At 41.5% G+C, this 24,785-nt stretch overlaps 1 protein-coding gene across 3 annotated transcripts in view; it reads left to right on the top strand.

The window, feature by feature from the left end:
- hip1 (huntingtin interacting protein 1) overlaps positions 1-22,928 on the top strand; it is a 39,792-nt gene extending 16,864 nt beyond the window's left edge. For 2 of the 3 annotated variants that reach the window (XM_053646416.1, XM_053646418.1), the window contains exons 2-31: positions 3,314-3,377; positions 3,757-3,899; positions 5,183-5,239; positions 6,694-6,774; positions 6,975-7,051; positions 7,273-7,334; positions 7,936-8,076; positions 8,410-8,467; positions 8,550-8,625; positions 8,794-8,937; positions 10,706-10,803; positions 11,619-11,691; positions 11,834-12,017; positions 13,275-13,363; positions 13,535-13,651; positions 13,848-13,949; positions 14,654-14,848; positions 14,977-15,124; positions 15,517-15,603; positions 15,815-15,922; positions 16,376-16,512; positions 17,303-17,413; positions 17,519-17,577; positions 17,734-17,827; positions 17,924-18,024; positions 18,118-18,223; positions 18,322-18,445; positions 18,963-19,024; positions 19,108-19,225; positions 20,696-22,928. In XM_053646416.1, the coding sequence (XP_053502391.1) occupies positions 3,314-3,377; positions 3,757-3,899; positions 5,183-5,239; positions 6,694-6,774; positions 6,975-7,051; positions 7,273-7,334; positions 7,936-8,076; positions 8,410-8,467; positions 8,550-8,625; positions 8,794-8,937; positions 10,706-10,803; positions 11,619-11,691; positions 11,834-12,017; positions 13,275-13,363; positions 13,535-13,651; positions 13,848-13,949; positions 14,654-14,848; positions 14,977-15,124; positions 15,517-15,603; positions 15,815-15,922; positions 16,376-16,512; positions 17,303-17,413; positions 17,519-17,577; positions 17,734-17,827; positions 17,924-18,024; positions 18,118-18,223; positions 18,322-18,445; positions 18,963-19,024; positions 19,108-19,225; positions 20,696-20,706 (3,027 nt within the window). In that variant the 3' untranslated portion in view covers positions 20,707-22,928. Of the gene's footprint in view, positions 1-295; positions 3,210-3,313; positions 3,378-3,756; positions 3,900-5,182; positions 5,240-6,693; positions 6,775-6,974; positions 7,052-7,272; positions 7,335-7,935; positions 8,077-8,409; positions 8,468-8,549; positions 8,626-8,793; positions 8,938-10,705; positions 10,804-11,618; positions 11,692-11,833; positions 12,018-13,274; positions 13,364-13,534; positions 13,652-13,847; positions 13,950-14,653; positions 14,849-14,976; positions 15,125-15,516; positions 15,604-15,814; positions 15,923-16,375; positions 16,513-17,302; positions 17,414-17,518; positions 17,578-17,733; positions 17,828-17,923; positions 18,025-18,117; positions 18,224-18,321; positions 18,446-18,962; positions 19,025-19,107; positions 19,226-20,695 lie in introns of those variants that run through there. The other variant, XM_053646417.1, reaches the window with a different exon arrangement.
- The last annotated feature ends 1,857 nt before the right edge of the window (positions 22,929-24,785 follow it).

Below are 24,785 nucleotides of genomic sequence, written 5' to 3'. Positions count from 1 at the left end.
TCAGACACTTTGTTTATTCAGTCAAAATATTGGGAGTACTTCCTATATAATATATATATATATATATATATATATATATATATATATATATATATATATATATATATATATGAACCTGTAGTACATTTTGTTTACAATAGTAAACCTTTTGTTCATAGCCATTTTTCGTTTATCTCCTTTTATGCAGAAAAATGCATGTTTTTGCATTGTTTATGATTCAGAAATGAAAGCCTTTTCATTCATGATTTTTTTCATTCAAAGTTTGTTCAAAATATTACATGAATCAAATCGCATTGGAATTGTGACTGGAGTGTATTATTACACCCCCGGTTCTTATGTTTAAAAAAAAATGTATTTATTATTATTATTTTTTTGCTGGTGTAATTGTCTTTGGCTAGCAGCGATATCTAGTTCCTAACCTACTCACTGGAAAGATATTGGTTCAGATCCCAGGACTCCATAGTAGTCTATTTGGAGTTATGGCGCGTTCAGCGATGGTGTTTTCGGGGCCAAATGGGGAATGTTATTGACTGATTAAATCAGTCAACTTTTTCTTAAATTCACTGGATAGCATTTGGACCTATACATGCAGGAACCTGAAACTGCACATTGCAGAGTACTGTCAGGAGAGATAAGCAGCGTCTTGCGATGTACAGTGGTGATATACGTGGGTTATTGACTGGAATGGATTTGTAACCTTATACTGAACAAGCTGTTGCACAGAAGCGTCACGAAGTTGAATCCAGCTCAACAATTTTCGCTGTGTTGCTGGTCAGCTTCTTGTTGTTTGCAATGGCACGATCAGTTATGCATTTTATCTCAACTTGCCATTAAAAATGATTGGGTATGGAATTTCTGAGTGTGAATTCACTTTTATTGTGCATGTAATTCCGATAGGATTTACTCAAAATAGATATACGTATACTCAGGGTAACCTGTACTAGTCCCAGTTTATTATTTAGCTCACCATCACATAATTCAGTAGCCACTATGAATTATTTAGTTATTTAGCAGGCTCATAGAGCTGTTCTGTAGTCAAGAGAGTGAGGAACGTGAGACTGGAGTCATCCAAAAGTGCTGGGAGTTTAAGCTGACATACTGCACTTGTTTTTATTTTAAAGCCAGTGGGAAATTAGATTTGTTCACGGGGCTGATAGAATGTTAGTATAGTATTTCTGTCAAGTGCTATTCCCTATTAGGTCAAAAAGATGTGCAGATTATCTTGGGTATTAAACGGCGTACAAATTAAGAGAACTATTTTCCTGCAGTCTCCTTTTCTGGCATATGGGTCATCCAAGGACAGATGTGCTTCATATCCAAGAGCACGTTACGTCTGCGTTTGTTGCCACCGATTTGATTCATCGTGTGCATTTGCGATTTCATATAAGAGGCTTGTTTCAAAGCGCAGCTGTTTGTAGATCACTCGCAGATGGTTTTCTTAAGCTTCCTCCAGCGTCATTGCCATTACAGATCTAATTGGCAGCTATGGCTGGAGGGGAAATGGTTCAATAAACCAGCCATAGCATACCATGCTGTAATCATTGGTAGCAGTTAGAATCGTTTGCACTGTAATTAGCACTGGAAGGATGAACTATAAGGTGTTTATGTGAAAAATTAAAGGGACAAAGTTTAAGAGATGCAGAAGGCTCCAAGTATACAGTATTTCACTCATTAATCCTCCACCAATGGCTGACTCTGTTCCCTTCCAAATAAATTTGACTCCTTTTTACCACCCAGGCGTATGAGGCAGATAATGGTTACCACCAACTGGACACCAGAAGGCTTTGGCATCTGTTCCAGTATTACAGATTTTTAGCAGTTGTGGCTTTTTTTTTTCTCATTGAGAGGCTAAAAGCATATTTTTCTGGTAATTTAGGGACTTCATTATTCATAGGCGGTTTTGGGTTTGAGCCTCCTCCACCCCTCACAGATGACTTGCATTTTTTTTTTTTTGAAGGGTGCATGCTTTTGCTTAGGTTATGGTCTGATCGGAACATAAAATGGGTCTGTTTTTAGAGCTAGTGCGAATCAAAGAAGCTCTAGAGGTCAGTTAATCGCAGAGGCCTGGAACTGCACGCGCACCAACTTGAATATGCAGGAGCTGTTTGTTCAGGAGCGTGAGCCAATACCCTTATTCTTCATCCCTCCCATCCTCTCCCTCCCTGATTCCCAGAGCCCAGCTGTGACTTAATGAGACACTTCTCCTTCAAATCCATCTTGCCCAGACAAAGCCTGGCCTTGTCACCTTTAGCGGAGGAGTCTGGCAGCGTGAGCTGAGGCAGAGGATCAGAAAACAGAGCAGAGTCTCTTCTGATTCGTTGAAAAGCCATGGTTTTTATATAGCTTAGTGAAAATCCTCCGCATCCTCAACTCCTGAACTGTCATTTCTCTCCAACAAATTAGCTAAGTACGGAAGTTAATAAATAAAACATTCGCCGAACCAAGAGTAAAATCTTTACCCCTGTACAAAAAGAAAAAAGTTGCAGTCCTGCTATAATCTATAATTTAGCGTTCTAAAAAAATCTCTAGCACTTATTTTAAATGATCTCATCACACGTAGCGCACCATTTACCAGAATCAGCCATCCATAACATGCCAGCCTCCTGAGGGGTTTAACGGCACTTGACATGTATAACTGCGTAAGTTCATTCGCTCAGCCAAGCACAGGTTGTAAGCACAGGCGATGACATCACTGTTAGTGCGGTTGGAGTTTCATATCCAAAAATAACACCAGAGAACAGAAGTGAAAGTTTTTAAGAAGGTCATGGTTGGAATGAAACAAAAATGTTTTTCTTAGGATTATGTGGAAAAAGCAGTGTGTATGTTATAAAGATAAAATGATCTCTGAAGCCTAGGCTGATGTTTGGCACCAGAAGGAGGGAGATGAGACTAAACCAGCATATGAGTAGGTAACAGATGGCTGACGTCTCTGTAGATGTCTCTCTTTAGTTTGTTCAGCTCCCCCCTCACCCCACCCCCCTCCTTAGGCTTGGACAAAGCATATTGTATTACTAAGCTGTACAACTGTTGTCGTTGTGTTTTTTTAATTTATTTATTTATTTATTTTTTTTAAGGAAGTGCAAGTATTTTAGACACTGCTACCAGTCATGCACTGTTTAGACGACGAGTTTCATTTGTATTTTAGACACTTCTACAAGTGCACTATTAACACTATTGGTTTAATTTGTCATCTCTGCAGCACTCTAACAGTAATACTGTTTGGCCACTCCTGACATATCAGAATTTTTGCTCATTCGTCAGTGTGAAGTGCCTGACATCCAGGACTAAACTTTGTTTCTGTCTTTCTGTACAGGCTGTGAGCATCAACAAGGCGATTAACACACAGGAAGTTGCCGTCAAAGAAAAGCATGCCAGAAATATCCTTTTGTTTGTGCTTCTGTCGAATGGTTGAACTGACAGTAAATCCAAGCCACAGCAAGTCACTTCTCACTTTGAAGACCAACCTTATGATAAAAGCTCTATCTTATATATTTTGAAAATATTGAAGGGTACACTTGCTATCATGATGTTTCAAATATTAGTTAAATATTTGACTGACTAACTGTCAGTCATTTGGACTGATCATGCTGACCCCAGAGCACCAGCTAACCCAATTTCACCTCTTTAGAGCTTTGTTATTCATTCTTATGTTAAGTCAGGATTAGGAGCTGGTCCTGCAGGGGCTTATGGGGAGCACAGTAAGGTAAGGGCGAGGTACTGATGTCCTACTTTTTGTTGTTCTTAACTGTTTTCCACCCTGCATCCTGGGTACCCATCATGAGAAGGGCGCTCAAACTTTCTGGGCAGCCGTCAACCGCCTGCCGATCTCCAGCAACGCGGTGCTCTGCTGGAAATTCTGCCACGTCTTCCACAAACTCCTACGAGACGGCCACCCGAATGTGAGTAGTGGTGCCTGTGTGGGTATTTATTCATCCGTGGTCATACTCAGGTCATTTTGTGTACAAGTCTTACACAGAATAACACGAAATCCAGGCACGTGCTTAAGAGCACAACGCATGCCAAATACAAATGACGACCGTAGTGCATGCATAATCTGTATCAGCTAGCTCTATCGTAAAGACTTTCCATTACACGCGTCCCAAAAGGCTGCCCAAACCCTGCAGCCCTCTGCCTCTATTTTGTGACATCAACAAGGTTCGGACCTTTTGGTCCTCTAGTCTTGGAGTGTGCATGAGTATAAAAACTGAGCATTTGAGACCTAGTGCTGTCAGGAATGTGATTCAATATATTTGAATAGAAATTACAATGACCGGTGAAACTTCCCATTCACACCAAATTTGTGATTTTCAAACGATGCTACATTGAGTCTATACACTAGTTTAATATCAAATTAAATAGGTTAATGGTAGAATTAGGCAATTGATCATACTTGTAGCTCTTTTATATATATATATATATATATATATATAATATATATATATTATATTTATACACAAATCACATAACAAGGACACTTTTAAGAGGCATTTTTTCATCTTTCTTTCCAGCAGGGTTGTTCCTCTGTGTGCTCAACGAACCCATCTTCTGTGTGATTGGTCCTAACCAGTATTGCAAAGAGCTAGGCCTGTGACGATAATTACGTTATCGACTTATCCTACGATACGTGGATGTGACCGCGATCATTTTTGCTGACCTCGATATCGCCCGTTATGTTTACACGCGTGTTTGTTTACATAAGAATGAACGTCACCTACATTTTAGACGTTCGTGCTGCTTCTGTCGTCTGGTCTGCTCAAGGGCTGTCCAATTAAAATCTGAGCTTCGAATATTCGTCGAGCTTAAGATAAGAAAGCACGTTCGAATGCAAAAACTGTGTGTTAAGTTCATCGCTCTTTGAAGGGGTTTACTTGCATTATTATGCTATTATATTATCATTATATCAGTGGTTTAAAATAATAATACTATCTTTTATTGCAATTTCTGGGACAATCTATCGTCCAACAAAAGTAGTTATTGTCACCGGCCTACAAAGGGCTCTGGTCCACTGGCAAGACCACATACAGGCTTTGCCAAAGGGCCCAGTAAGGGCTCAGATTGGGACACCTGACTGCCTTGTGGGCCTCACAGGCACATGAGGACTGCAAGTGTCCCATTTTAGAGGGGTTGTGTGTGAGGTGATTTGTCTGACCCTTTATTTATTTATCCCTGCCCCCTTTACTAGGTCATTAAAGACTCTGTGCGGAACAAGGCAGACCTAAACGACATGAGCAGGATGTGGGTAAGAGCGTAATCACAATGTGACTTTTTAAATTTTCTTCTTCATTCGGAATAATATTGGGCATGTATTGGGCATAACTAAAGTTATTCTTTAGTTTTTAGTTTTATTGCTGATTAGAGTGTGTGTTGGATTTGGTTTTGGCAGTGTGTGGGGAAGTGTTTGTGCCATAGCATTCCCTGTCAGTGCCAGTTAGTTAGCTGATGACTGATGGTTCAGTGACTAAGCAGTGTGAATGTGTGTCAGCTTTCCTGTCCTCAGCTGAGAACACCAGTCTTAATTAGCACACGATGACATCCATTTCACTTCAGTAGAGTGTTACACTACCCTCTTGTTTCCGAGAGCCATGATCGTCATCCCCAACACTGATCCTAGTTTTGCCCAGCCTGTTGCGTTCATTTCTTTTCTGTAGATCTGCTGTCTCTTATTACAGTTATTACACTCGGGACTCATGAGGGCCAGCTTTGCTCCGCTAGCCTGCAGGAAGGATAGGATGGAAGGCGCATGCTTAGCACTTATTTTTGCTAAGGGACACTTCTAGTTGCTTCCCTGCGGGTATTTGCTGATGTGGTGGTTAATGTATTGAGTCAGGAATAATGTTTCCTGTGAACTGCATCCTTTATCATATCCCACCCAGAGAGGTATGACAGGGTGTCCACGGGGCCTTAAAAAGTCGTAAATTCCTCATCAGTGTGTTAGAGCGGCTCGGTTCACAGTAAACGCCGCTCCACACCAACTTCATCTCTGTCTGTGCTGAGAGTCGCTTATAACCTGCATTTAGACACAACACGCGCCAGATTCTCTACGGTTACGTTACGTTTGAGTAATCTCAGACGTTTTTATGGGCAGAGGTTTATAGCATTTCACCTGATTGGTAATGCGAAGTGAAAAAAATAAATAAATTGTTGCCAACTAAAAGGAGGCCTTCCTGCGGTTTTCCGCCAAAATAAAAGCCATGAGGTCTAATGTATAATAGTGAATTAAGTCAGAAATATATTACTATTGTTATTACTATTTGTACCCCAAATAAAAACCAGTTATTATAATTATTAAGCATTCAGTGCAATAGCAATATTACAAAATAGCAAAGGTTTTTATATATATATATATATTGTATATTATATGCAAATGGTAATGCAAAAGGGATATTTGCTGCAATCTCGTATCCCTCTGTAGAAGTTTACCCTGCTATAGTTTACCTAAACCCAGAAATTGACGTATATGCATGAAGACGATCCATTATAGCTGATGTATCATGTAGCATGATTGAAGTGATGTGCAGGTCTTAAATTGTTTGGAAACGTCTTTTATATGGTATTAAGAAGTATTACATTTGAAGTGTTGATACCTGCAGATACTCTGTTTGAGGAATTTTGATTGAAAACCCGCTGTCTGTTCACCAGCTCTAGTTATCCAGTTTAATATTTTTCTTTTCCTTTGTTCTCTGCATGGCACAGAGCCACCTGAGTGAAGGCTATGGGAAGCTTTGTAGCATCTACCTCAGACTACTCATCACCAAAATGGAGTTTCACATCAAAGTGAGTGAGACGGGTTCACTTATTTATTTATATTTTTAACACATTTTATTAACTGTTGTTCAAACTGAAAATAAGTTGTTTGACCGTAGTAGTATTTGAGCAGTCGAAGGGCTCTGCTAGGTGATATAATAGACTAATGGTTTGTACTTTACCATCAAAAACCGGACACCAACACCACATGTTCCCGTCTACTACCACAGAACCCGCGTTTCCCTGGCAACCTTCAGATGTCAAACAGGCAGCTCGAAGAAGCGGGTGAAAACGACGTCAATAACTTGTGAGTTCTGTTTTGTACGCTGCATGTGTGATCGTACATGTTTTTCTTCTTCTTCTGTCTTCCACTTTCTTTCTGTAGCTTCTTTGACCTGTCGACTTCTCACTCGTGCATGGATATGGAAATTGAAAAGCTCAGCCTTTTGTAAAACTGATTTCCTCAGTCGGTGAGGGTCAGATTATGACCATCCTTTCAAAATGTCCTCTCCTCTTTATGAATTATAGCTTCCAGTTGACGGTGGAGATGTTTGACTACATGGAGTGTGAGCTGAATCTGTTTCTTACTGGTGAGTTACAGGGCTCAGGGCTCACGCTCCCTGATGCACAGCAGCGGTCAAGTGTGTAAAGCTTGTCTGTGCATGCTGTGTAGTGTTTAGAGAGGCTTTACTGTTATACAAAGAGAGGGTTTGATATGTCTGGTTTCGGCTAGATGTAGAGGTGTGTGTGTGTGTGTAGACATACTCCCAGGGACAGGAAGCCACACCTCTGCACAGTGAGCAAATAGAGTCTCGTAGGACCTGCATCAGAGCGGGAGGGAGTCGGTGAGGAAAAGAGCAAGATGAAAGGGAAAGATACAGATATTTAAAAAAAAAATGAGGGAGGAAGGAAGGGAGAGAGATTCATGGTGATGAATATGAATAAAAGAACATAAAATCATAGGGGTGGTTGAACTGGAGCAGTGATGCACATGAAATATACGAAGATTGATAGCTGAACTGAATATATATATATATATATATATATATATATATATATATATATATATATATATATATATATATATATATATATATATAAAAGTGTGTGTGTGTCATTTCAAATATTATGTTCTGTCTGATTTATTTCCTTTTGAAAAGATTCCGTTATGTGTTTGTGTACGTGTCTCAGTGTTCAGCTCGTTGGACATGTCCCGGTCCGTGTCGGTGACAGCAGCGGGTCAGTGTCGGCTGGCTCCTCTGATCCAAGTCATTCAGGACAGCAGTCACCTGTATGACTACACAGTCAAACTGCTCTTCAAACTGCATTCTTGTGCGTGAGAGCTCTTACTGGTCACCCTTATTAGATCATGATTTTAAGTGAACTAGTTACTGCTAGCGACAGATAAATGCATGTTTACATATAAAACTAACCTTAACCACAGTTACATTCAGCTATATATATATATTTTTTTAGCACTTTCCATTTCTGTGCATTTGAATTTTATGTTTCTTCTTAGCTTGGAGAGGTTATGTTCTTATAAAGAGACTTTTTATACACACACACACACACACACACACACACACACACGGGTCCAAGTCTCTCCTGACTCATCAGTGCAGTTCCTCTCTGTATCCGTCTGTCGCATTCTTTCTTCCCATTCAGGTCTTCCAGCAGAGACACTGCAGGGGCACAGAGATCGCTTCCATGAGCAGTTTAAAAAGTGAGTCCCTCTCATTCCGCTCCTTTGGCACTCGGTTCCATTTACAGTATATTAACTCCCCCACTCTCTCATGTCTCTTTAGACTGAAGAGCCTGTTCTACCGTTCCAGTAACCTGCAGTATTTTAAAAGGTTGATACAGATCCCACAGCTTCCTGAGGTAAGGCCATGTTTGCAGTCTTTAAAACCCAGTGGAAAAGGTATTACATAATGCTCAGACACAGCAGCAGTTTTGTTTTTTTGTTTTTTTCCCCCCTCATGTAGCTGGCTTTGTGAGATCCAACCAGTGACTCACTCTGCTCTTTGCTTTTTCTGCGACTCTCCGCAGAATCCACCAAACTTCCTGCGTGCTTCAGCTCTGTCGGAGCACATCAGTCCAGTGGTGGTGATCCCAGCCGAGACCTCGTCCCCTGAGAGCGAGCACATGGTGGAGACCGACGAACTCGTGGACACGGACATCCCATCCCTGCCGGTACTACGCATACATGTGCACACTTGGATATGAATCTAAATTACTAGGTCCATTTTGGATGCCTATTCGTACGGTAGATTCCTCAGTGAATAAAACGGTTTCAAACCCTTGAAAACGATTTATACGTCAACACATGCATGCAACTTTCAAGCCATTTCATGTCTTGTTTTTAACTTGTAACCTGATGAGCTTTTACCCACGTGCGTTATACGCTCATCCTAAAATGCGGTCCATCGCAGAGGACCAAGCACACACACATATTCACACACTCATTCGCACCTGTGGTGTATGCAATTTAGTATAGTATGAGTTAAAGATGAAGACCTGCCAAGCTGCAGCTGTTGGGCCTTTGAGCACTGTCCAGTTGTATAAATTCTCTGGATAAGGGCGTCTGCCAAATGCCGTAAATGTAATATAAACTTGGACAGTGGGAGGAAACCAGAGAATCTGGAAGAAACCCACCCAAACACGGCAAAACTCCGAGACAGTAATCCGAGCTCAGGATCAATCCTAGGATGTGAGGTGGCAACGCTACCTACTGAACCACCTTGCTGCCTGGTTAGATAGTTAAGTGCATTAATTATTAGGGGAATGAACAAGTATTTGAAGTCCAATGCCTACACAAATTTTCTAATGTAGAACATGAATTGCACCACCATGAACCACATTAAATGGTAAATGGCGCACTTCTATAGCTTTTATCCAAAGCACTTTACACTGTGTCTCATTCACCCATTCACACACACACACACACACACCAATGGTAGCAGAGCTGCCAAGGCGCTCGCTTGCCATCGGGAGCAACTTGGGGTTCAGTGTCTTGCCCAAGGACACTTCAGCATTGGAGTCATGTGGGCCGGGAATCGAACCGCCAACCCTACGATTAGTGGACAACCCGCTCTACCTGAGCCACAGCCACGCCTATTCATTTTAAACTTATGTCCTAGGGATGTGACGGTGAGGAAATTTTCCCACCGGTTAATCGACGTGACAACAAAGGTAATACCAGTATTTCCTGGTTTCCTTTTCCGCCTCACTTTTAAATAACTTACGGATGCCAGTGCGGTCGTGCGCATTTTACTTTCGCATTAGAATTAGCGGCACTTCTGGGGCAGCAATTGCTTGAATGGTGGGTGCGTTATTATTCTTAATGAAAAACACAACAACAAAACAGTACAATTACAAACTCGCTTATATCAAACATAGAGCTTTTTAAACCAAGTCTCCCACCATCGTGTTGTCAGTCAGCTCGCCTCCCTCTCGTTACGTGCTAAATGAAATCCGACTCCTGCTGGTCTGTGCTGCGACTCGACTCGTGCTGAATCGAGCAGACGCGTTCAGTTTTTAATTGTAGCATCTGTTCTCTAACTGAACTAAATGATTTTTATTACTTTAAAAAAGGTAAAACGACAGCGGGGGCGGTGCTGCGCTGGGCAAGGGATGTAATCGGTGTGCAGCCGAACAAAGGGAACATCGACTATCGCAGCAAGCCTAATACATACCAAATGAAAATTTGTTTTGAAAGTCATTAGAGTGTAGTTTTTGTTTTCTGAATTTTTTTTTATCCTACTTTTATTCCCAGATTATGTATGAAAGACTACGAGCCCAGACATGAAATCTGCATTTCCTAGGCTAGTGATTTGTCCACCGTTGCATATGATCGTCATCTAGTGGTACACCAAATACAAAAATAAAAAGTCAAGAAAAAGCAGACAGTTCGTGAGGTCTGAACGCAGCTGTGTGTTTGTGTTTGAATCTGTTGACGTAGAGTGCCGTGGAGAGCAGGTTCGATGACCTCTTTGGCACCTTGGCTACCACTGATCCCTTCAACTTCAACAGTCAGAATGGCATGCGTAAGGATGACAAGTAAGACGTTTAGACTATTTCATTCTTTTAAATAGTTTTTTACAAAACCACTAGGACACAGGACCCCGGTCACATTCTAAGGCTGTTTGTGAAAATTGTTCTTGAGCCCACGTGTGTAAGTGATTTGCTCCCAGGACTGGGTGTAACGTGATTGGTTGAACTTGATGCTTCTATTATTATTATACTTCTGTTAAAGGGCACCTGAACTGTTGATCTTTTGTCAAGCAAATAAGCTCATTAATTCATTCAGCTTCATTAACCTCTTTATCCTGGTGAATAAGATGATGTAACTTATTTCCCATTTTTCAAAAATTGCTCATGGGAGTGAAATATAAACTTGCACAGTCGATCAGCGGTTCAGAAGAAATTTGTGAAAACAAATCTACAATGATGTCCTTTCTCAAACGATCCCGGGTACTGGAGTGTGTGTGCAGTGTGTAAAACGGCTTTTTAGGGTTCGTTTTGCTTATTCAGTCTAGTAATTCCCATCCAAACAAACTTAAGGTTAACATGAAATATTCTTATCAAAATAATTTCATAAAAACGGGTTTACGATAAAAGCTAAAAATGATAAGAATGCCTGAGTAATTTTGCCTTGGCATTACTGTGTGGTCGTGGGTTCAGAGTTTGGGAATCCCTTATTTGGGCAAGAGCCAGGTTATGTCTGTCTCTGGGAAAACCGCCTCCATGTGTACAGTCAGGATCATTGTTTCTCTTGAAATATTCTGAGCGTGGGCCGAATCATGGCTTTCTTGGAAGCTGTCTAGTTGCTTGAGCTGATCTTAGAGTTGTAACATATTTTTCTATTCCCTCAGAGACAGACTCATCGAGCAGTTGACCGCAGAGCTCCAGGCCCTGAAAGAAGAGTTGGAGTCATTCAGGCTGGAGGTTAGTGAAACGGAGAAAGGCAGAGAAATGGTGTGAAAGAGCGTGAAACATGTTTCATCAGTGAGAAGTCAAAAGAAGCAAGGGAATTTTTGGTGTCTTTGGACATGTGATGCTCATAACCGGTCTGTTTTGAATACCTCAGAGTGGCCGTCTGTGCCAGGCCTTGCGGGGGCGGGTCAGTGAACTGGAGGCGGAGTTAGCCGAGCAGAGCCACCTCAAGCAGCAGGCACTGAGCGAGAGCGAGTTCCTGAAGGCAGAGCTGGACGACCTGCGCCGGGTCAAAGAGGACACAGAGAAGGAGCAGCGTAGCCTCACTGAGATTGAAAGTAAGACTCCTGCCTCGTTTTGCAAAGGCACACTCATCAGGTACAACGTTCTCAGGATGTTGGGCGTTCAAGCCAATAGTCATCGAGGCTTTTACTGTTACAGCCCAAATTATACGTGACCATTCAGTTCCTTCAGAAAAACTAAGCCCTAGAATCTACATGACCTAGTGCTGAAACATTTCACTTCTACCACTGGGCTTTTGCGCCATGTTATTATTCACCCTGTTATTTCCATTTATTGCAGTAATTTGGCACCACAAAATGGGATTCTTTGTTTACCAAGCTAGCAAATAAACTTTCTATAACTAACTCGCTCTAGTACAGCTTAAATTGCGGTTTAAGTCAGGCAAGCAAGAAAAACTTAAACAATATGTAGTGTCTGTTAGGTGACGGTCACACTTACTTCCAGATTAAGCAATTTAATTATTTTGCTTTTATTCTAGCGAAGCCTAGGAACAGCATGGTTTAAGGCTCCATGTGAGCTTGTTTAAAGCTTGAGCCTAACCGTACACAGCAGAGCCCATTGTTATTGCCCTGTAAGTTCAGAAGAAAGTAGACGGCCATTTACCACCAAAGTGTGTGTGTGTGTGTGCGTGCAGTGCGAAAGCCTGAGTTGACTTAACTAATTGTTTTGTAATTTGTGATAGCAGTTCAAATTAACTGACAATGTTTAGTTAGTCAAGCTTTCTTCAATAAAATTTGACTTTGTTCAGTTAACTCAGTAGTATCCCTGAGTTAGCTGATGCATTTGGTTAGTTTCAGATGCCAGCAAATGATAAGAAGCTATTCCTGAGACACATGAACAACTTTTACATATATTAAAGAAATCTGGATACAGGTTTAGATCTCTAATGAGCAAGCCGGAGGTGACCGTGGTAATGGAAACACTTCCTGAGTCACAAGAGAAAGGAACCTTGAGAGGAACCAGACCTCTACCACTAAGGTTAAAAAAGAGCTATATAAGTGCAAACCATTTACCAATTACAGCATCCCAAAATCTGCACTTGAGTCCAGTGCTGTACCATTGCATCCTGGATGTTAATTGGAGGCTATTGGTCTGTGGTCTTCATTAACCTAATTGAAAGCAGGCAGATCATAATAGTCAAAAAGTTCTCTCAGGTACAGTGGGGTGAGACCATTCAGTACTTTTATATATCATTAATAATATTTTATAATTGATGCAAAAAGACTGGTAAGGACTACATTCTGGACTAACTGGAACTTGTTTGTGTGTGTCTCTCTCTCTCTCTCGTGTAGAAAAGGCCCAGGCAAATGAGCAGCGCTACACTAAGTTAAAGGAGAAGTACACTGAGCTGGTCCAGAACCATGCTGACCTGCTGAGGAAGGTAGGACATCATGTTTCATACATAGAGCTTGTATATCAACTACATGGTATTTCATTTGATCAAACATAGCACAAACCAGAGCATTCAGTTTTTAATATTATAATTGTACTCTGTGTGTGTGTGTGTGTGTGTGTGTGTGTGTGTGTGTGTGTGTGTGTGTGTGTGTGTTAGAATGCAGAAGTGACTCGGCAGATGACGGTGGCCCGTGTAGCCCAGGATGAGGTGGAGACTGTGAGGCGGGAGATGGAGGAACGACTGAAGGCAGCTCAGGAGGCAGTCAGCCAACAGGTTGTGTATACATGCATGCCTGCATACACTCCCAGGAACCCACACACTCATACACTCTCCCCGAGTATGTCTGTAGTATCCTTGTGTGCATGCCATAAATTGTTCCCAGTGCATGTCTGTAGGAGAGAGTGCCCTGATAGTATCCTTGTCTACATGAGTCACACTGCCCTCTGTGAATGTGTGTGTTTGTGTGTAGGAGAAAACCCAAGCAGAGCAGCTCCAAGTGCTTCAGGCTGACCTAGTTACCAGCAGAACAGAACTAGAAACCCTCAAAGCCAGCATGACTTCCTCCCAGAAGGTGGGGTATCCTGCTCCGCTGCTCCTCTTTTCAAATCCTTTCCATCACTCATTTACATCATCTCCAACCTTTCGTCATGCTGTCTATTCCGACTGAAACTTCTGCAAAGCTATCGGGAGCGGTTTAGCTTCCTCCTAACGGCATCCGTGTCGTAGCTGTCGCTCCGTAAGAGTGAAGCAGTGATAAGCGAGACAGCTGCCACCGACTAATCTGAGAAATGCATGGCAGTTCAGCGCTCGTCAGAGCGAAGGCCGTGTTCCGACGTTACATTCAGGAGAATCCTTTTGCTATGTTCTCTTCTGGGGAATGTATCTGTCGTTACCTTTTTTGTTTTACTTTGATGTTGTGTATTCTAGCAAGATTTTTCTCTCTAACAATATTCAGGGGATAAACTGCAACAGATAGATAGCTTGTCTTGACACCTCATAGCTCGGGTGTACATGTCAACATTCATGTGTTTTTATGCGAATTTTAGGATATCGCATGAATAGCGCTGAGTGGAAACAGCAGATCTCCAAAATACGCAATAAAAACGTGTGCGCTCAGTTGAGGTGGATAATTTATTTATTTTTATTCGCTTCGAAGACCTGCGCATAAACCATGATGGAAACACGTTTATAGTATCCCTTCAAGTAAAATATAATCTAGTTTGAATATGGTTTTAACTTTTTTTTATTTTTTTTTATTTCTGCCTGTATCTCCAGTTAAGTGAGGAGCTCAGTGTGCAGTTGGCAGCTCTGGAGACCGAGAAGGCTGGGCTTGTGGAGACCGTGTCACAGAAGGATGTGGAGCTGGCAGGACTGGGGGTGGAATTGGAGCGAGTGCAGAGCAGTCTAGCAGGCGAGAGGGAGAGTGGCGTGAAGGCTGCTGAAGCCCTACAGAATCAGCTCAATGAGAAGGTGAAAAACTGGCTAGATGTTGGTCCATAGTCCATTTATCTGGACAGCGAGTCATTTCGGTTTCACAAGAAGCGCATACACTCGGCTAGTTGTTGGAGTTCGACCCATTTCTTTTCTTGTCTGTGTAGGAGAGTCGTGAACAGGCTCTGGAGAGTGAGCTCATTTCTGTACGCTGGACAGCTCTGAGGGCAGCACTGGAGGAGGCAGATAGGGTTGTCCAGGACAGTCTGGCGCAGCTGGATGAGCCTGCACACATAAGCTGCACCAGCTCAGCCGGTTAGAACCCAGAGCTACACACATCTAAACATTTAAACCTTTAATTATCAACCATTTAGTCCTTGGGCCTGCAAGTTCCTGAAGTGCTCACATTTTTGTTCAAAAATATAAAATCTATAAAAATAAAAATGAAAAAAATCTGTGTCTGGCAGGGTGTGTGTAAATGCTGCCTGACTGACAGCTTGACAGACAGGCTCTCTCTCTCTCTCTCTCTCTCCTGTCTTACTCTCTGTCTGTCTTAATTCAGCTCCATTTAAAGCTTTATTGGCCTGGCAGTATGTAGTTACAGTACTGCCAAAGCATCATAGAAAAGAGAAGACCTGTTAACACATTTACTTACATCAGTGAACTTTTGTCCTATTTTTTCTCGATCTCCCTCCATCTGTATGTAGATTACCTTATACCCAGGTGCCAGAATGCTTTAGAGTGTGTGGACAGACTACAGACAGCCAAGGACAGCTTCGTATCTGATAACACAAGTGAGTTCTCCAACAAAAATTCATAACCTGCTGTTTCATGTGCTTGGAAGGTCAGGCATTAAAGCCTGAACAAATAGTGCTTAGAATATTTATACAAAATGTTAGGAAATATTATATTGTTGACACGCTGGACAACGCCATCATTTGATAATATTGAGCCTTGTTGTCTCGTGTGTGTGTGTGTGTGTGTGTGTGTGTGTGTGTGAGATAGATGTGTCCGAGTTGGTGCGGGCCGTGGCTCAGCTGGCCCACCTGGTGGGTGATACCATTGTACAAGGCAGCGCCACTGCCCACATGGTGTCAGTGGAACAAGCTGACGGTGAGTGGAAGCCATGGGGCACTAGCGTCCACTTATAGAGCTTTGTTTTTTTTACTTATAGTAATGACGACATGTTTCATGGAAAACACTAACTGAAAAAACTAGCACAAAAAGAAAAGCTAACTACACTTGTGACCGTGCTGCATGTGTTACGCAGTAAACAGTAAAAGCTTCAGCATCGGGTTTGTTCTCTATTAATGTGACTCACTTTCTAATTTGATAAGTTGGGGAAGATTCATGGTTATTAATTAGAAGTGCCCAACTCCACACCAAGCTGCCTCCAAAACCATTACGAGTCATCCATGATGTAATCCGGGCGTGTACTATAGAAAACAAATACAGACAAGTCTGTACTGCTGTCTGTTTGTCTCTCTCTCTCTCTCTCTCTCTTTCTCACTCTCACTCTCTGGTTCTTAATCTTTCCTCGATATATTTGTGTACGTGTATGAGCAGCTCTAACATCTAGTGTGAAGACATGTGGAACTGAGGCCCTGGCTCTGATCGCTCAGCTGAAGGAGCAGGACTCTCTGGCTACAGCAGGCAGCAGTGGACTCCGAGCAGCTTTGGGCAATGTGCTGGCCACGGCGCAGGTAATGTACCTGCTCTCTGCTTACAAAAGCAATGGACTCCCTCACCGACCGAACCAAACCGTTGAACATACTTAGTTTTTAAGATGTACAAAAGTGATTAGAGAATCAGAAATATGCCATGCAGTTGAGGCATCATTCAAGGCTAATTTAAAAAAAAAAAAAAAAATTCCATTCTGGAAATTTGCTCTGCCCTTACTGGTTACAGAGCTGCTCAACTTGGCCCCGTCTTCTTTAATGCCACCTCATAAAGCTTACCTATGCTGCATGTGACTTGTCTCCGAAGTGGGAAGTCAGAGATCAGAACAGTGACGTTTTCGTCCTCCGCACATTCTAGCTGCAAAGTGCAGCTACCATGTTCATCTTTTGTTAGCAATAGCCTGGCCAGCTAACTGTGATGTATATTTTCCTCCTCAAAACAGCTAACTGTATAGTCCGTGTTATAGGTTTAACCAGCAAATATGTGTGTAGGTTGATCACTCTGAAGTAAATACTTGTGTATATACAGCACAACTCATTTAAAAGTAAGAAGTGCTACCGATGCCGTGTACAGCCATGTTGATTTGACGTCGCTTGCTGAATTTGGAGAGTTAAGAAAGAGTAGGAATTTCGATTTGAGGAGCGTTTTGTATTGTTTTTTTGTTCCTGTTCAGAAGGCTTTAATAATTGCAAAGTGCTCTGTTAAAAAATGCAGAGACAAACACTGTTGTAGTCTCTCTCTGACTCTCTCTCTCTCTCTCTCTCTCTCTTTTGCTCTCTCTTGATCGTGTTGTTTCTTCCCGTGTGAGATTAGAAGTTGCGGCCACGGGGTTTGGAGCTGCAGCAGGGAGAACTGGGTGATCTGGTGGAGCAGGAGATGGCAGCCACCTCAGCGGCTGTGGAGTCCGCTGTCTCCAGAATAGAGGTGAGCTTTTCATCACTGACCGACTGGAACATCATAAATAAAGCGTAATGCATAATAAATCTCTTCTTTTTTTTCTCTCTATATTTCTCTGTTGCACTTTAACAGGAAATGCTGAACAAGTCCCGTGCTGTCGACTCTGGTGTCAAAATGGAAGTGAATGAAAGGTAACGCCGTTTGTACACGTTTCATGCGTCTTCACCTCTGTGGAACTTTTCTGGTCGGAAAAACGGTTGACGTAAACCCAGACAGTCACTTTAACACTAAAGGGGATGCTCTTTGATGAGTGAGAAATGAAACGTATGTGTGGTCACTTCCTGTAGGATTCTGGCCTCCTGCACAGAGCTCATGCAGGCCATTAAAGTGCTGGTGTTGGCCTCTAAAGACCTGCAGCGCGACATCGTGGAAGGGGGCAGAGTGAGTGCGAGGGTTTTTGTGATTGATGTAGCGCTACAACCACAGCATATCGGAGACTTTGTACAGTTCTGATTAAATGTTGTCGCCCATTTTCAGGGTGCAGTAACTATAAAAGAGTTCTATGCTAAGAACTCCCGCTGGACTGAAGGCCTCATCTCAGCGTCCAAGGCTGTGGGCTGGGGAGCAACTGTGATGGTGTAAGTTTGCTTCTGATGTGTGTGAGTTTTGCCCCACAGGCAAGTTTTCCAACACTGACAGATTTCTAAATGTGTGTGTGTGTGTGTGTGCAGTGATGCAGCTGATCTGGTGGTGCAAGGGAAAGGGAAATTTGAGGAGCTGATGGTGTGCTCACACGAGATAGCCGCAAGTACAGCTCAGCTCGTAGCTGCATCAAAGGTACACGCTAACTCTGTAAATGAACTGACCGAAAAATAGATTTAAAGCAATTGTCATGGTTAATCATCTCTTTCCCAATGACTCGCACATTCACAAAGGTGAAGGCAGACAAGGACAGTCCCAACCTCGCTCGTCTGCAGCAGGCATCTAGAGGAGTCTCTCAAGCAACTGCAGGCGTTGTGGCTTCAACCAAGTCTGGAAAATCCCAGATTGAGGAAACTGGTGAGTGTGTGTGCTTATTTACACAGGTAGTGTGTGGAGGGAGGTGTGTTCTCACTACTCACTACTTTACATTGTAGCAAAGTGTCATTTCTTCAGTGTTGTCACATGAAAAGATAAAATCAAATATTTACAAAAATGTGAGGGGTGTACTCACTTTTGTGAGATACTGTATATGCACATCTAAGATGCATTTTGTCAGTCAAAACCGTACACATTCATGTCACGAAATATAGCTTATGTAGATTTAGCAGTTGCATTTCTTTCAAAAGTAACAAGTACTGAACTTACTTGGCTTATTATTGCGGCGCATTCTGCCTCACGGATCAGATCATCTGAATCGAAATCAGAAGCTTTGCTTTCGCTGCTTGTGTGTACAGTAAATAAATAAGTAAATGGAAAGTAGGTTAGTATGCAAAACGACATTTGAGGTTGATCATCCAACCAGAGAATCTATCTGTGGTAATGTGTTGATGTAGTTCATGTAGCTCATTATTCCATTTTAAATGACTCATTTCAGACACGATGGATTTCACCAGTATGACTCTTACACAGATCAAGAGGAAAGAGATGGACTCCCAGGTATCCGTGTGTAGATCTGAACCTGTGTTTTTGTGAGCGCGTGAGCACGTGCTAGTCCTAACCTTTGCTTGTGCCTGCTGCAGGTGCGTGTGTTGGAGTTGGAGACACAGCTTCAGAAGGAACGCGAGCGTCTCGGTGAGCTGAGGAAGAAGCACTACGAGTTGGCTGGTGTGGCTGAAGGTTGGGGTGAGGAACAGGAGGGTAAGGCAACATTTCAGTACCACTTAACACCGGTAGATATACACTCAGACTTGGTCAAAAGTCTAATAAATAACCAGGTCATTGTATAATCGCTCTATGAAAAAAAAACCTTTGCACGGACAGCTATAAATCAACAGTATGAGCAAGTAGATAATGTTTTTGTCCCCCCTGCATTTCATGTTTGCCTCACACGGCGATATGATCACATTTATTGTATAATTGTTTCCATTTAAAGAAAACTACAGAGAGAATATTGTGTCATCTCGAATATCAAGTGTGAGAATTTATACCGGCTGTTTAAATTATGCACACTTTGTTTCTCTTCTAACCAACTCCCAAAAAAAGATATAATAGGTCAGCAACTACAAAAATTGAAAGCATCGGTCATTTAAGCACTGGTTAAACTGAACTGCTTCAGTACATGAACCGTACGATACTGCTGAATACAGACGAGTGAAAACACGTCAGAAATGCTTTCAGTGAGCACTCGATCACAAGGCCCGTCCGTCCCTCCGTCCGTCCCCTCGCCTCCCTAAAAGTACTTTTTTCCTAAACAAAATTAGGCCTGTGTTACCTTCTATTTATCATTTCTAAAGTGAAACACAGGTTTTGTTTTTTGGCTTCCACAATTTTCTCGTTTGAGAGAAAAGTTTCTATTTTTCTGAACGTTCACACCGTCCCCTAAAGGACACGCTCGTGTTACGTGCAACTACGAAGACTTCAGTGCACAACAACCTAATGTGCTCTCAGGAGTGTAAATCAGCCCTGAGAGATGACTAGTCTCAATCCTGAATCCCTACAATGCCATAGCCATGTGAGGTCAGGAGTATACAAAACGTTTTCCTATGTGCATACTGAAACCATATTTTACCTGTGCGCATAGTGTTTTTTATTTTTATTTTTTTTTAATAGCCTGTTAGAAATCTGTCGTGTAAGCCCTCACGTTTATATTCAGAAGCTAAAATGCAGCGAATAAAAAAAACCATAAAGTCATAAACTTTGGCATGGTTGTAGTAGGGATTAAAGAACAAGTAAATAATTGATGTAGACATCTTATAATAACTCTCCTAATAGCACAACAACATTTACTCGTGTTTAACGTGTGGGTGTTGTCCCCCTCCCCTCATTATGCAGTTTTGTCTGATAAAATGTGTTTATCAAATAAATATTGCTGTAATGTTTGCATGACACATTGCAGTTTGGTCCGCATGCTCTGCACACAGAAACAAACCTTGTGTTCAGATGGTTGATTTGCTTAAACCCAACTGATGAAAATGCATCGTCCTAGTCTGTTGCTATGGTAACATCACTGCGCACTTTAACAACGGTGAATCCTGATGACAGTCAGCTCGAATCATTGCAACAACAATTAAGCTACTGGGAGCGAAAAGTGCCTAATTAATAGTGTGTGTAACAGAATATAGACGTTAACATGCGCCTACATGCTCTTTCTCTTTCTTGTCTCCATAGGAACGGGATGAGGCGTGTCCCCATGCAGTAGCCCAGCTCTCTGGCACTCACTTGTTCCTCAGTGTCTCTCCCCCTTCTCTCTTCTTCACTCTCTTCAGATCTTTTATCCTTTAATAATGAACAAAAAGCCAAATAAAAAAAAAGGTGCTTTTACTTTAACCCTACTCCTGCTCCTCCCTGTGGAGTAAGAAACACTTAGAGGAGGAGCAAAAGAGGAGACAATGTCACCTTAAGAGGAGGATGAAGCCTTAAAGGCAGCATGGCACGTATTTGAGGCACCCCCCAGTGGGCAGAGGGAAAACTGCACCCTTGCTGACCTGTCGGGTTTTTTTTTTTTGTTTTTGTTTTTTCTGTTGTTTTTTTCGAGTTTCATTCCCTGTCCTCTACCTCCTTTTTTTTTTCTTTTCTTTCTCATTCACAATTCCACGACGACATGCGTCACACGAGGCGAGCAGGAATTACTGACACTGCGTCGTGAGTTTCCGGACCGGTCCGCTTCCAAGGCAGCAGCAGCGTGTGACTTCCACCACCTCTTCCAGAAATCATTCCTCAGTTTGTGGACACACGCCCCGTCAAACAAGCTGCATAGCCTTCTCTGAACTGTCCCCTGCTGACCCTCCTCCACACAGTGGCCTTGCTCTGGACTCTGAGCTGATAGAGTGAGTGTACGGCCCACGAGAGAGGCTTCCCTCCGCACTAACACTAGCGACTGCCTGAAAACTGTAAAGTAAACTCGGTTTCTCCCTCTCTTGCTTCCTCTGCGTGTATGTACGTGCAGTGTTTTTAAATTTTTCAATTTGGTAGATGTTTTTTTTTAACCATGCTTCCTGAGCAGTAGTTTTTTGGGGTTTTTTTTCTTGAAAAGTAGCCTGACTGGGCTTTTAACTGTTTTAAAATGTTTAATACACATCACATTTTGGTTAAGGGGATTGAATTATAATCCCACAAGTGTTCTGTCAGCGATGACGTCAGCCACAACACATTTCATCTAATTTCATGTCCATGGCTGAAAACGAATAGACTGTTTTTCGTGACCCTCTGCTGCAAAAGGAGGATGTTTGACGAGAGAACCTAGGACTCTGAGCTCATTTCTTCTCGATAACTTTCTCCTCGACTGACCGTTTTTCTCTGGTGCCCGTAGAGAACATTAGTAGCACCGCTGGTAGCCTTTATTTACACTCTTGTCAAGTGTTAATACCACCGGTGTGTATGTTGACTTCCTCTTTGTACTTCCTTTTCCACGTCCACACACAGGACATCAGCACATGCGAGGAGAGACATCTGTGCCTTCCAAAAGGTTAAAGTTCACATTCCCCTCAGTAAACCTTTAACGGCTGTAGCCTTGGACTGGTGTTCTAAAGGGTTGGTGATGCCTTAATGATGGAAATACTGTATGGTGTGTCTATGTTGGACGAGTCATTTGGAGCTTCCAGCACAATTTTCTCCAACTGTGTGGTCCAGAGCGAGGACACTCAGAAAGGAGAGACACCGTGAACATTTAAAAAAAAACAACAACAAACAAACAAAAAAAAAACAACGAAAAAAACAAAACAAAGGAGGCTTATGATATAAAGATGTGCTAGCCCCCTCCCCTTGCTAAAGCAATCTAGACCAGATAGCCTTGTAGACCACCACTGTTTTATGAGCACAGCCTACAACTGGGCCCCTGAAAAACCTGGCTTCAATATTTACAAGTTTCATGTCCTTCCAGTCTTCAATTACCTCAGCTCCCTCATAAAGCAAAGCAGGCAGACAAACATGGACTCATTTGACATTAACAAATGTTCACATACAGTTCTGAGATGTGTGCATGTAACAGAAAGCTGTTCTACTAATACCAGGTATGAAATGACACATTGTGTGTGTGTGTGCGTGTGTGTGTGTGTGAGAGAGAGAGATTGTTTGTATGAGAAGGCCCAAAATGTGTTTCTTTGTCTTTAACACCTTCACCCTGTCTTGTTGCACTGCTTTAGCTGTTTCTGTAAGTTGTAACACTGGGTATTTAATTGAATCATTTATTGACACCACCGCTCTGTTTTCATGTCTCGCCCTCTGTTTTGGTTCATGTCTTCTAGTCTTACCAGCCTTCCAACTGCCTCTCACTTTAGCCAGTCAGATAATTATATGAATACTCAGTAACACTTTTTGGACAATATCTTTGTATGATGTACTAAACTGAGTGTTTTTATTTCTTATTTCTTCTTCAATAAATATAGTAATGTGTTAATGATAAGCCCTTTGGTTTCCATCCAAGTTCTTAAAAAATAAAATAATAATAATTTATATATATATATATATATATATATATATATATATATATATTTATATTTATATTTATATTTTTTTATATATATTTTATATATATATATATATAAAAAATATTATTATTATTTGTCTGATCTATCATAGTTTTTTTTGGTGTTTTTCATTCCTGTATATTTCAAAGATATCGGAGTGGCTGTCATTTTACTGTCTGTGTTTCTGTGCGTGTTCATGCTGGTTTCCTCTCACCTCCCAAAACATGCTAGTACATGGATTGGCTATGATAAATTGCCCCTAGGTGTGAATCAGTGTGTGAATATTTGTGTGAATGTTGCCTCACGATAGAAGGGAGTCCCATCCAGTGTTCCCAGAATAGACTCCGGATCCCTAACAGATCACCACCCTGACCACGATGAAGCAGTTACTGAAGATGAATGAATGAATTGTGCAGGTACTAAAGAATTACTCATCAAGACCAGGTTATGTCTGTTGCATACGTTTACTTGACTGTTTGTTTTTCATAAACTGCAACCTGCTTTTATTTTTCCTACTGAAAATTAAAAGGGTTTGAGTCACCACCAGGGGGCAGCACCAGCTGCTCCACACTGGATAATGTAGTCGTAGTGCCAGTAGTGTATTTATTTCATCTGGACACTAACCTGTTGCAGTGCATTGAGGGGATTTCATGAGCACTGGATATTATCTGCTAAGCAAACAAACTGGCACTACGTAGTGCATATGGTGTAATTTGCACAATTCTCACTGCTCTGCTTTATAACAAAGGAAGCAAGTCTGCTGGTGGACTGTGTGAAAGTGGGAAAACTGATTATGATTAGTGAGTAATGCAATTTTTTTTTTTTTGGCTCAATAATGGAATTGCTGGACTTTGGCTCCTGAGACTTGGGTTGGGGATTAGACCTTCAGTACAGCCTTTTAAATAAATCTCTCAGAATAGACCACATTACATCTACAAGGGGTTATAATGTTAGTTTTAATTTCATTACATATCATTTATCACTAAACTGTTATGGTTTTCTGATCAGATTTTCCATTGTTACATATTTATACGCTCATTAATCTTAGATTTGAAGCAAAGGGCACCTGAGTAAATGTGTGTAAAAATAAATAAAAAATAAAATAAAAAAATATATATTTCCAAAGGTAACCGAACACCCACATAAAAAAAAAAACAATATCCCTCTTAGTTGCTCAGTGAGCCAACTAACCTATTTACTGAATATGTTTAATTGTTTGAAAGCCAGGCAAGCTTACTCAGAACCACAGTCTTAGAACAAAAACCCAGAGATTCTGTGGCAAGATCCAAAAGGGGTGTTCATGCTCAAAAACCTACCAATGAATAAAAACCGTTCGCCAAAAAAAGTCCTTAGAGGACAACAATTATAGGAAGCCTTATGTTTGGTTACTTCAGTTAAATATGCTGAAACCAGTTAAGTTTAACGAGGCAGTTATGTTGGTAATGTGTGTATTGGACAGCTTTATTCCCCTGGTTTGTATTTATTTAAATAATTTTGTCTCAATAGCTTATCAGTGTAACGTCAACGGTCATTGAAAAGGGAGAAAATACTTCTTTTTGCAGCACTTTGGAAGACAGAACATTTTAAATGCATGTCCAAACCTTGAAGTGGGTGAAGACGAAACAAATATGTACAGTTTACTAATTCAAGTGCTCTCAGTTATTATCTATGTGTAATAACATAACATACCCATGTTCATCCACTCAACACTTCCAGCCATCATCCAAATATCCACTAGAAGTTCACGTCCATGCAATTTTAGTTGTATAGCACTTTAAACAAGTGACATGGTC

Source organism: Ictalurus furcatus, chromosome 17, assembly GCF_023375685.1.
Source record: "Ictalurus furcatus strain D&B chromosome 17, Billie_1.0, whole genome shotgun sequence".
Classification (NCBI taxonomy): Eukaryota; Metazoa; Chordata; class Actinopteri; order Siluriformes; family Ictaluridae; genus Ictalurus; species Ictalurus furcatus.
The sequence above is the reverse complement of the archived record's forward strand: the minus strand, read 5'-3'. Positions and strand labels throughout refer to the sequence as shown.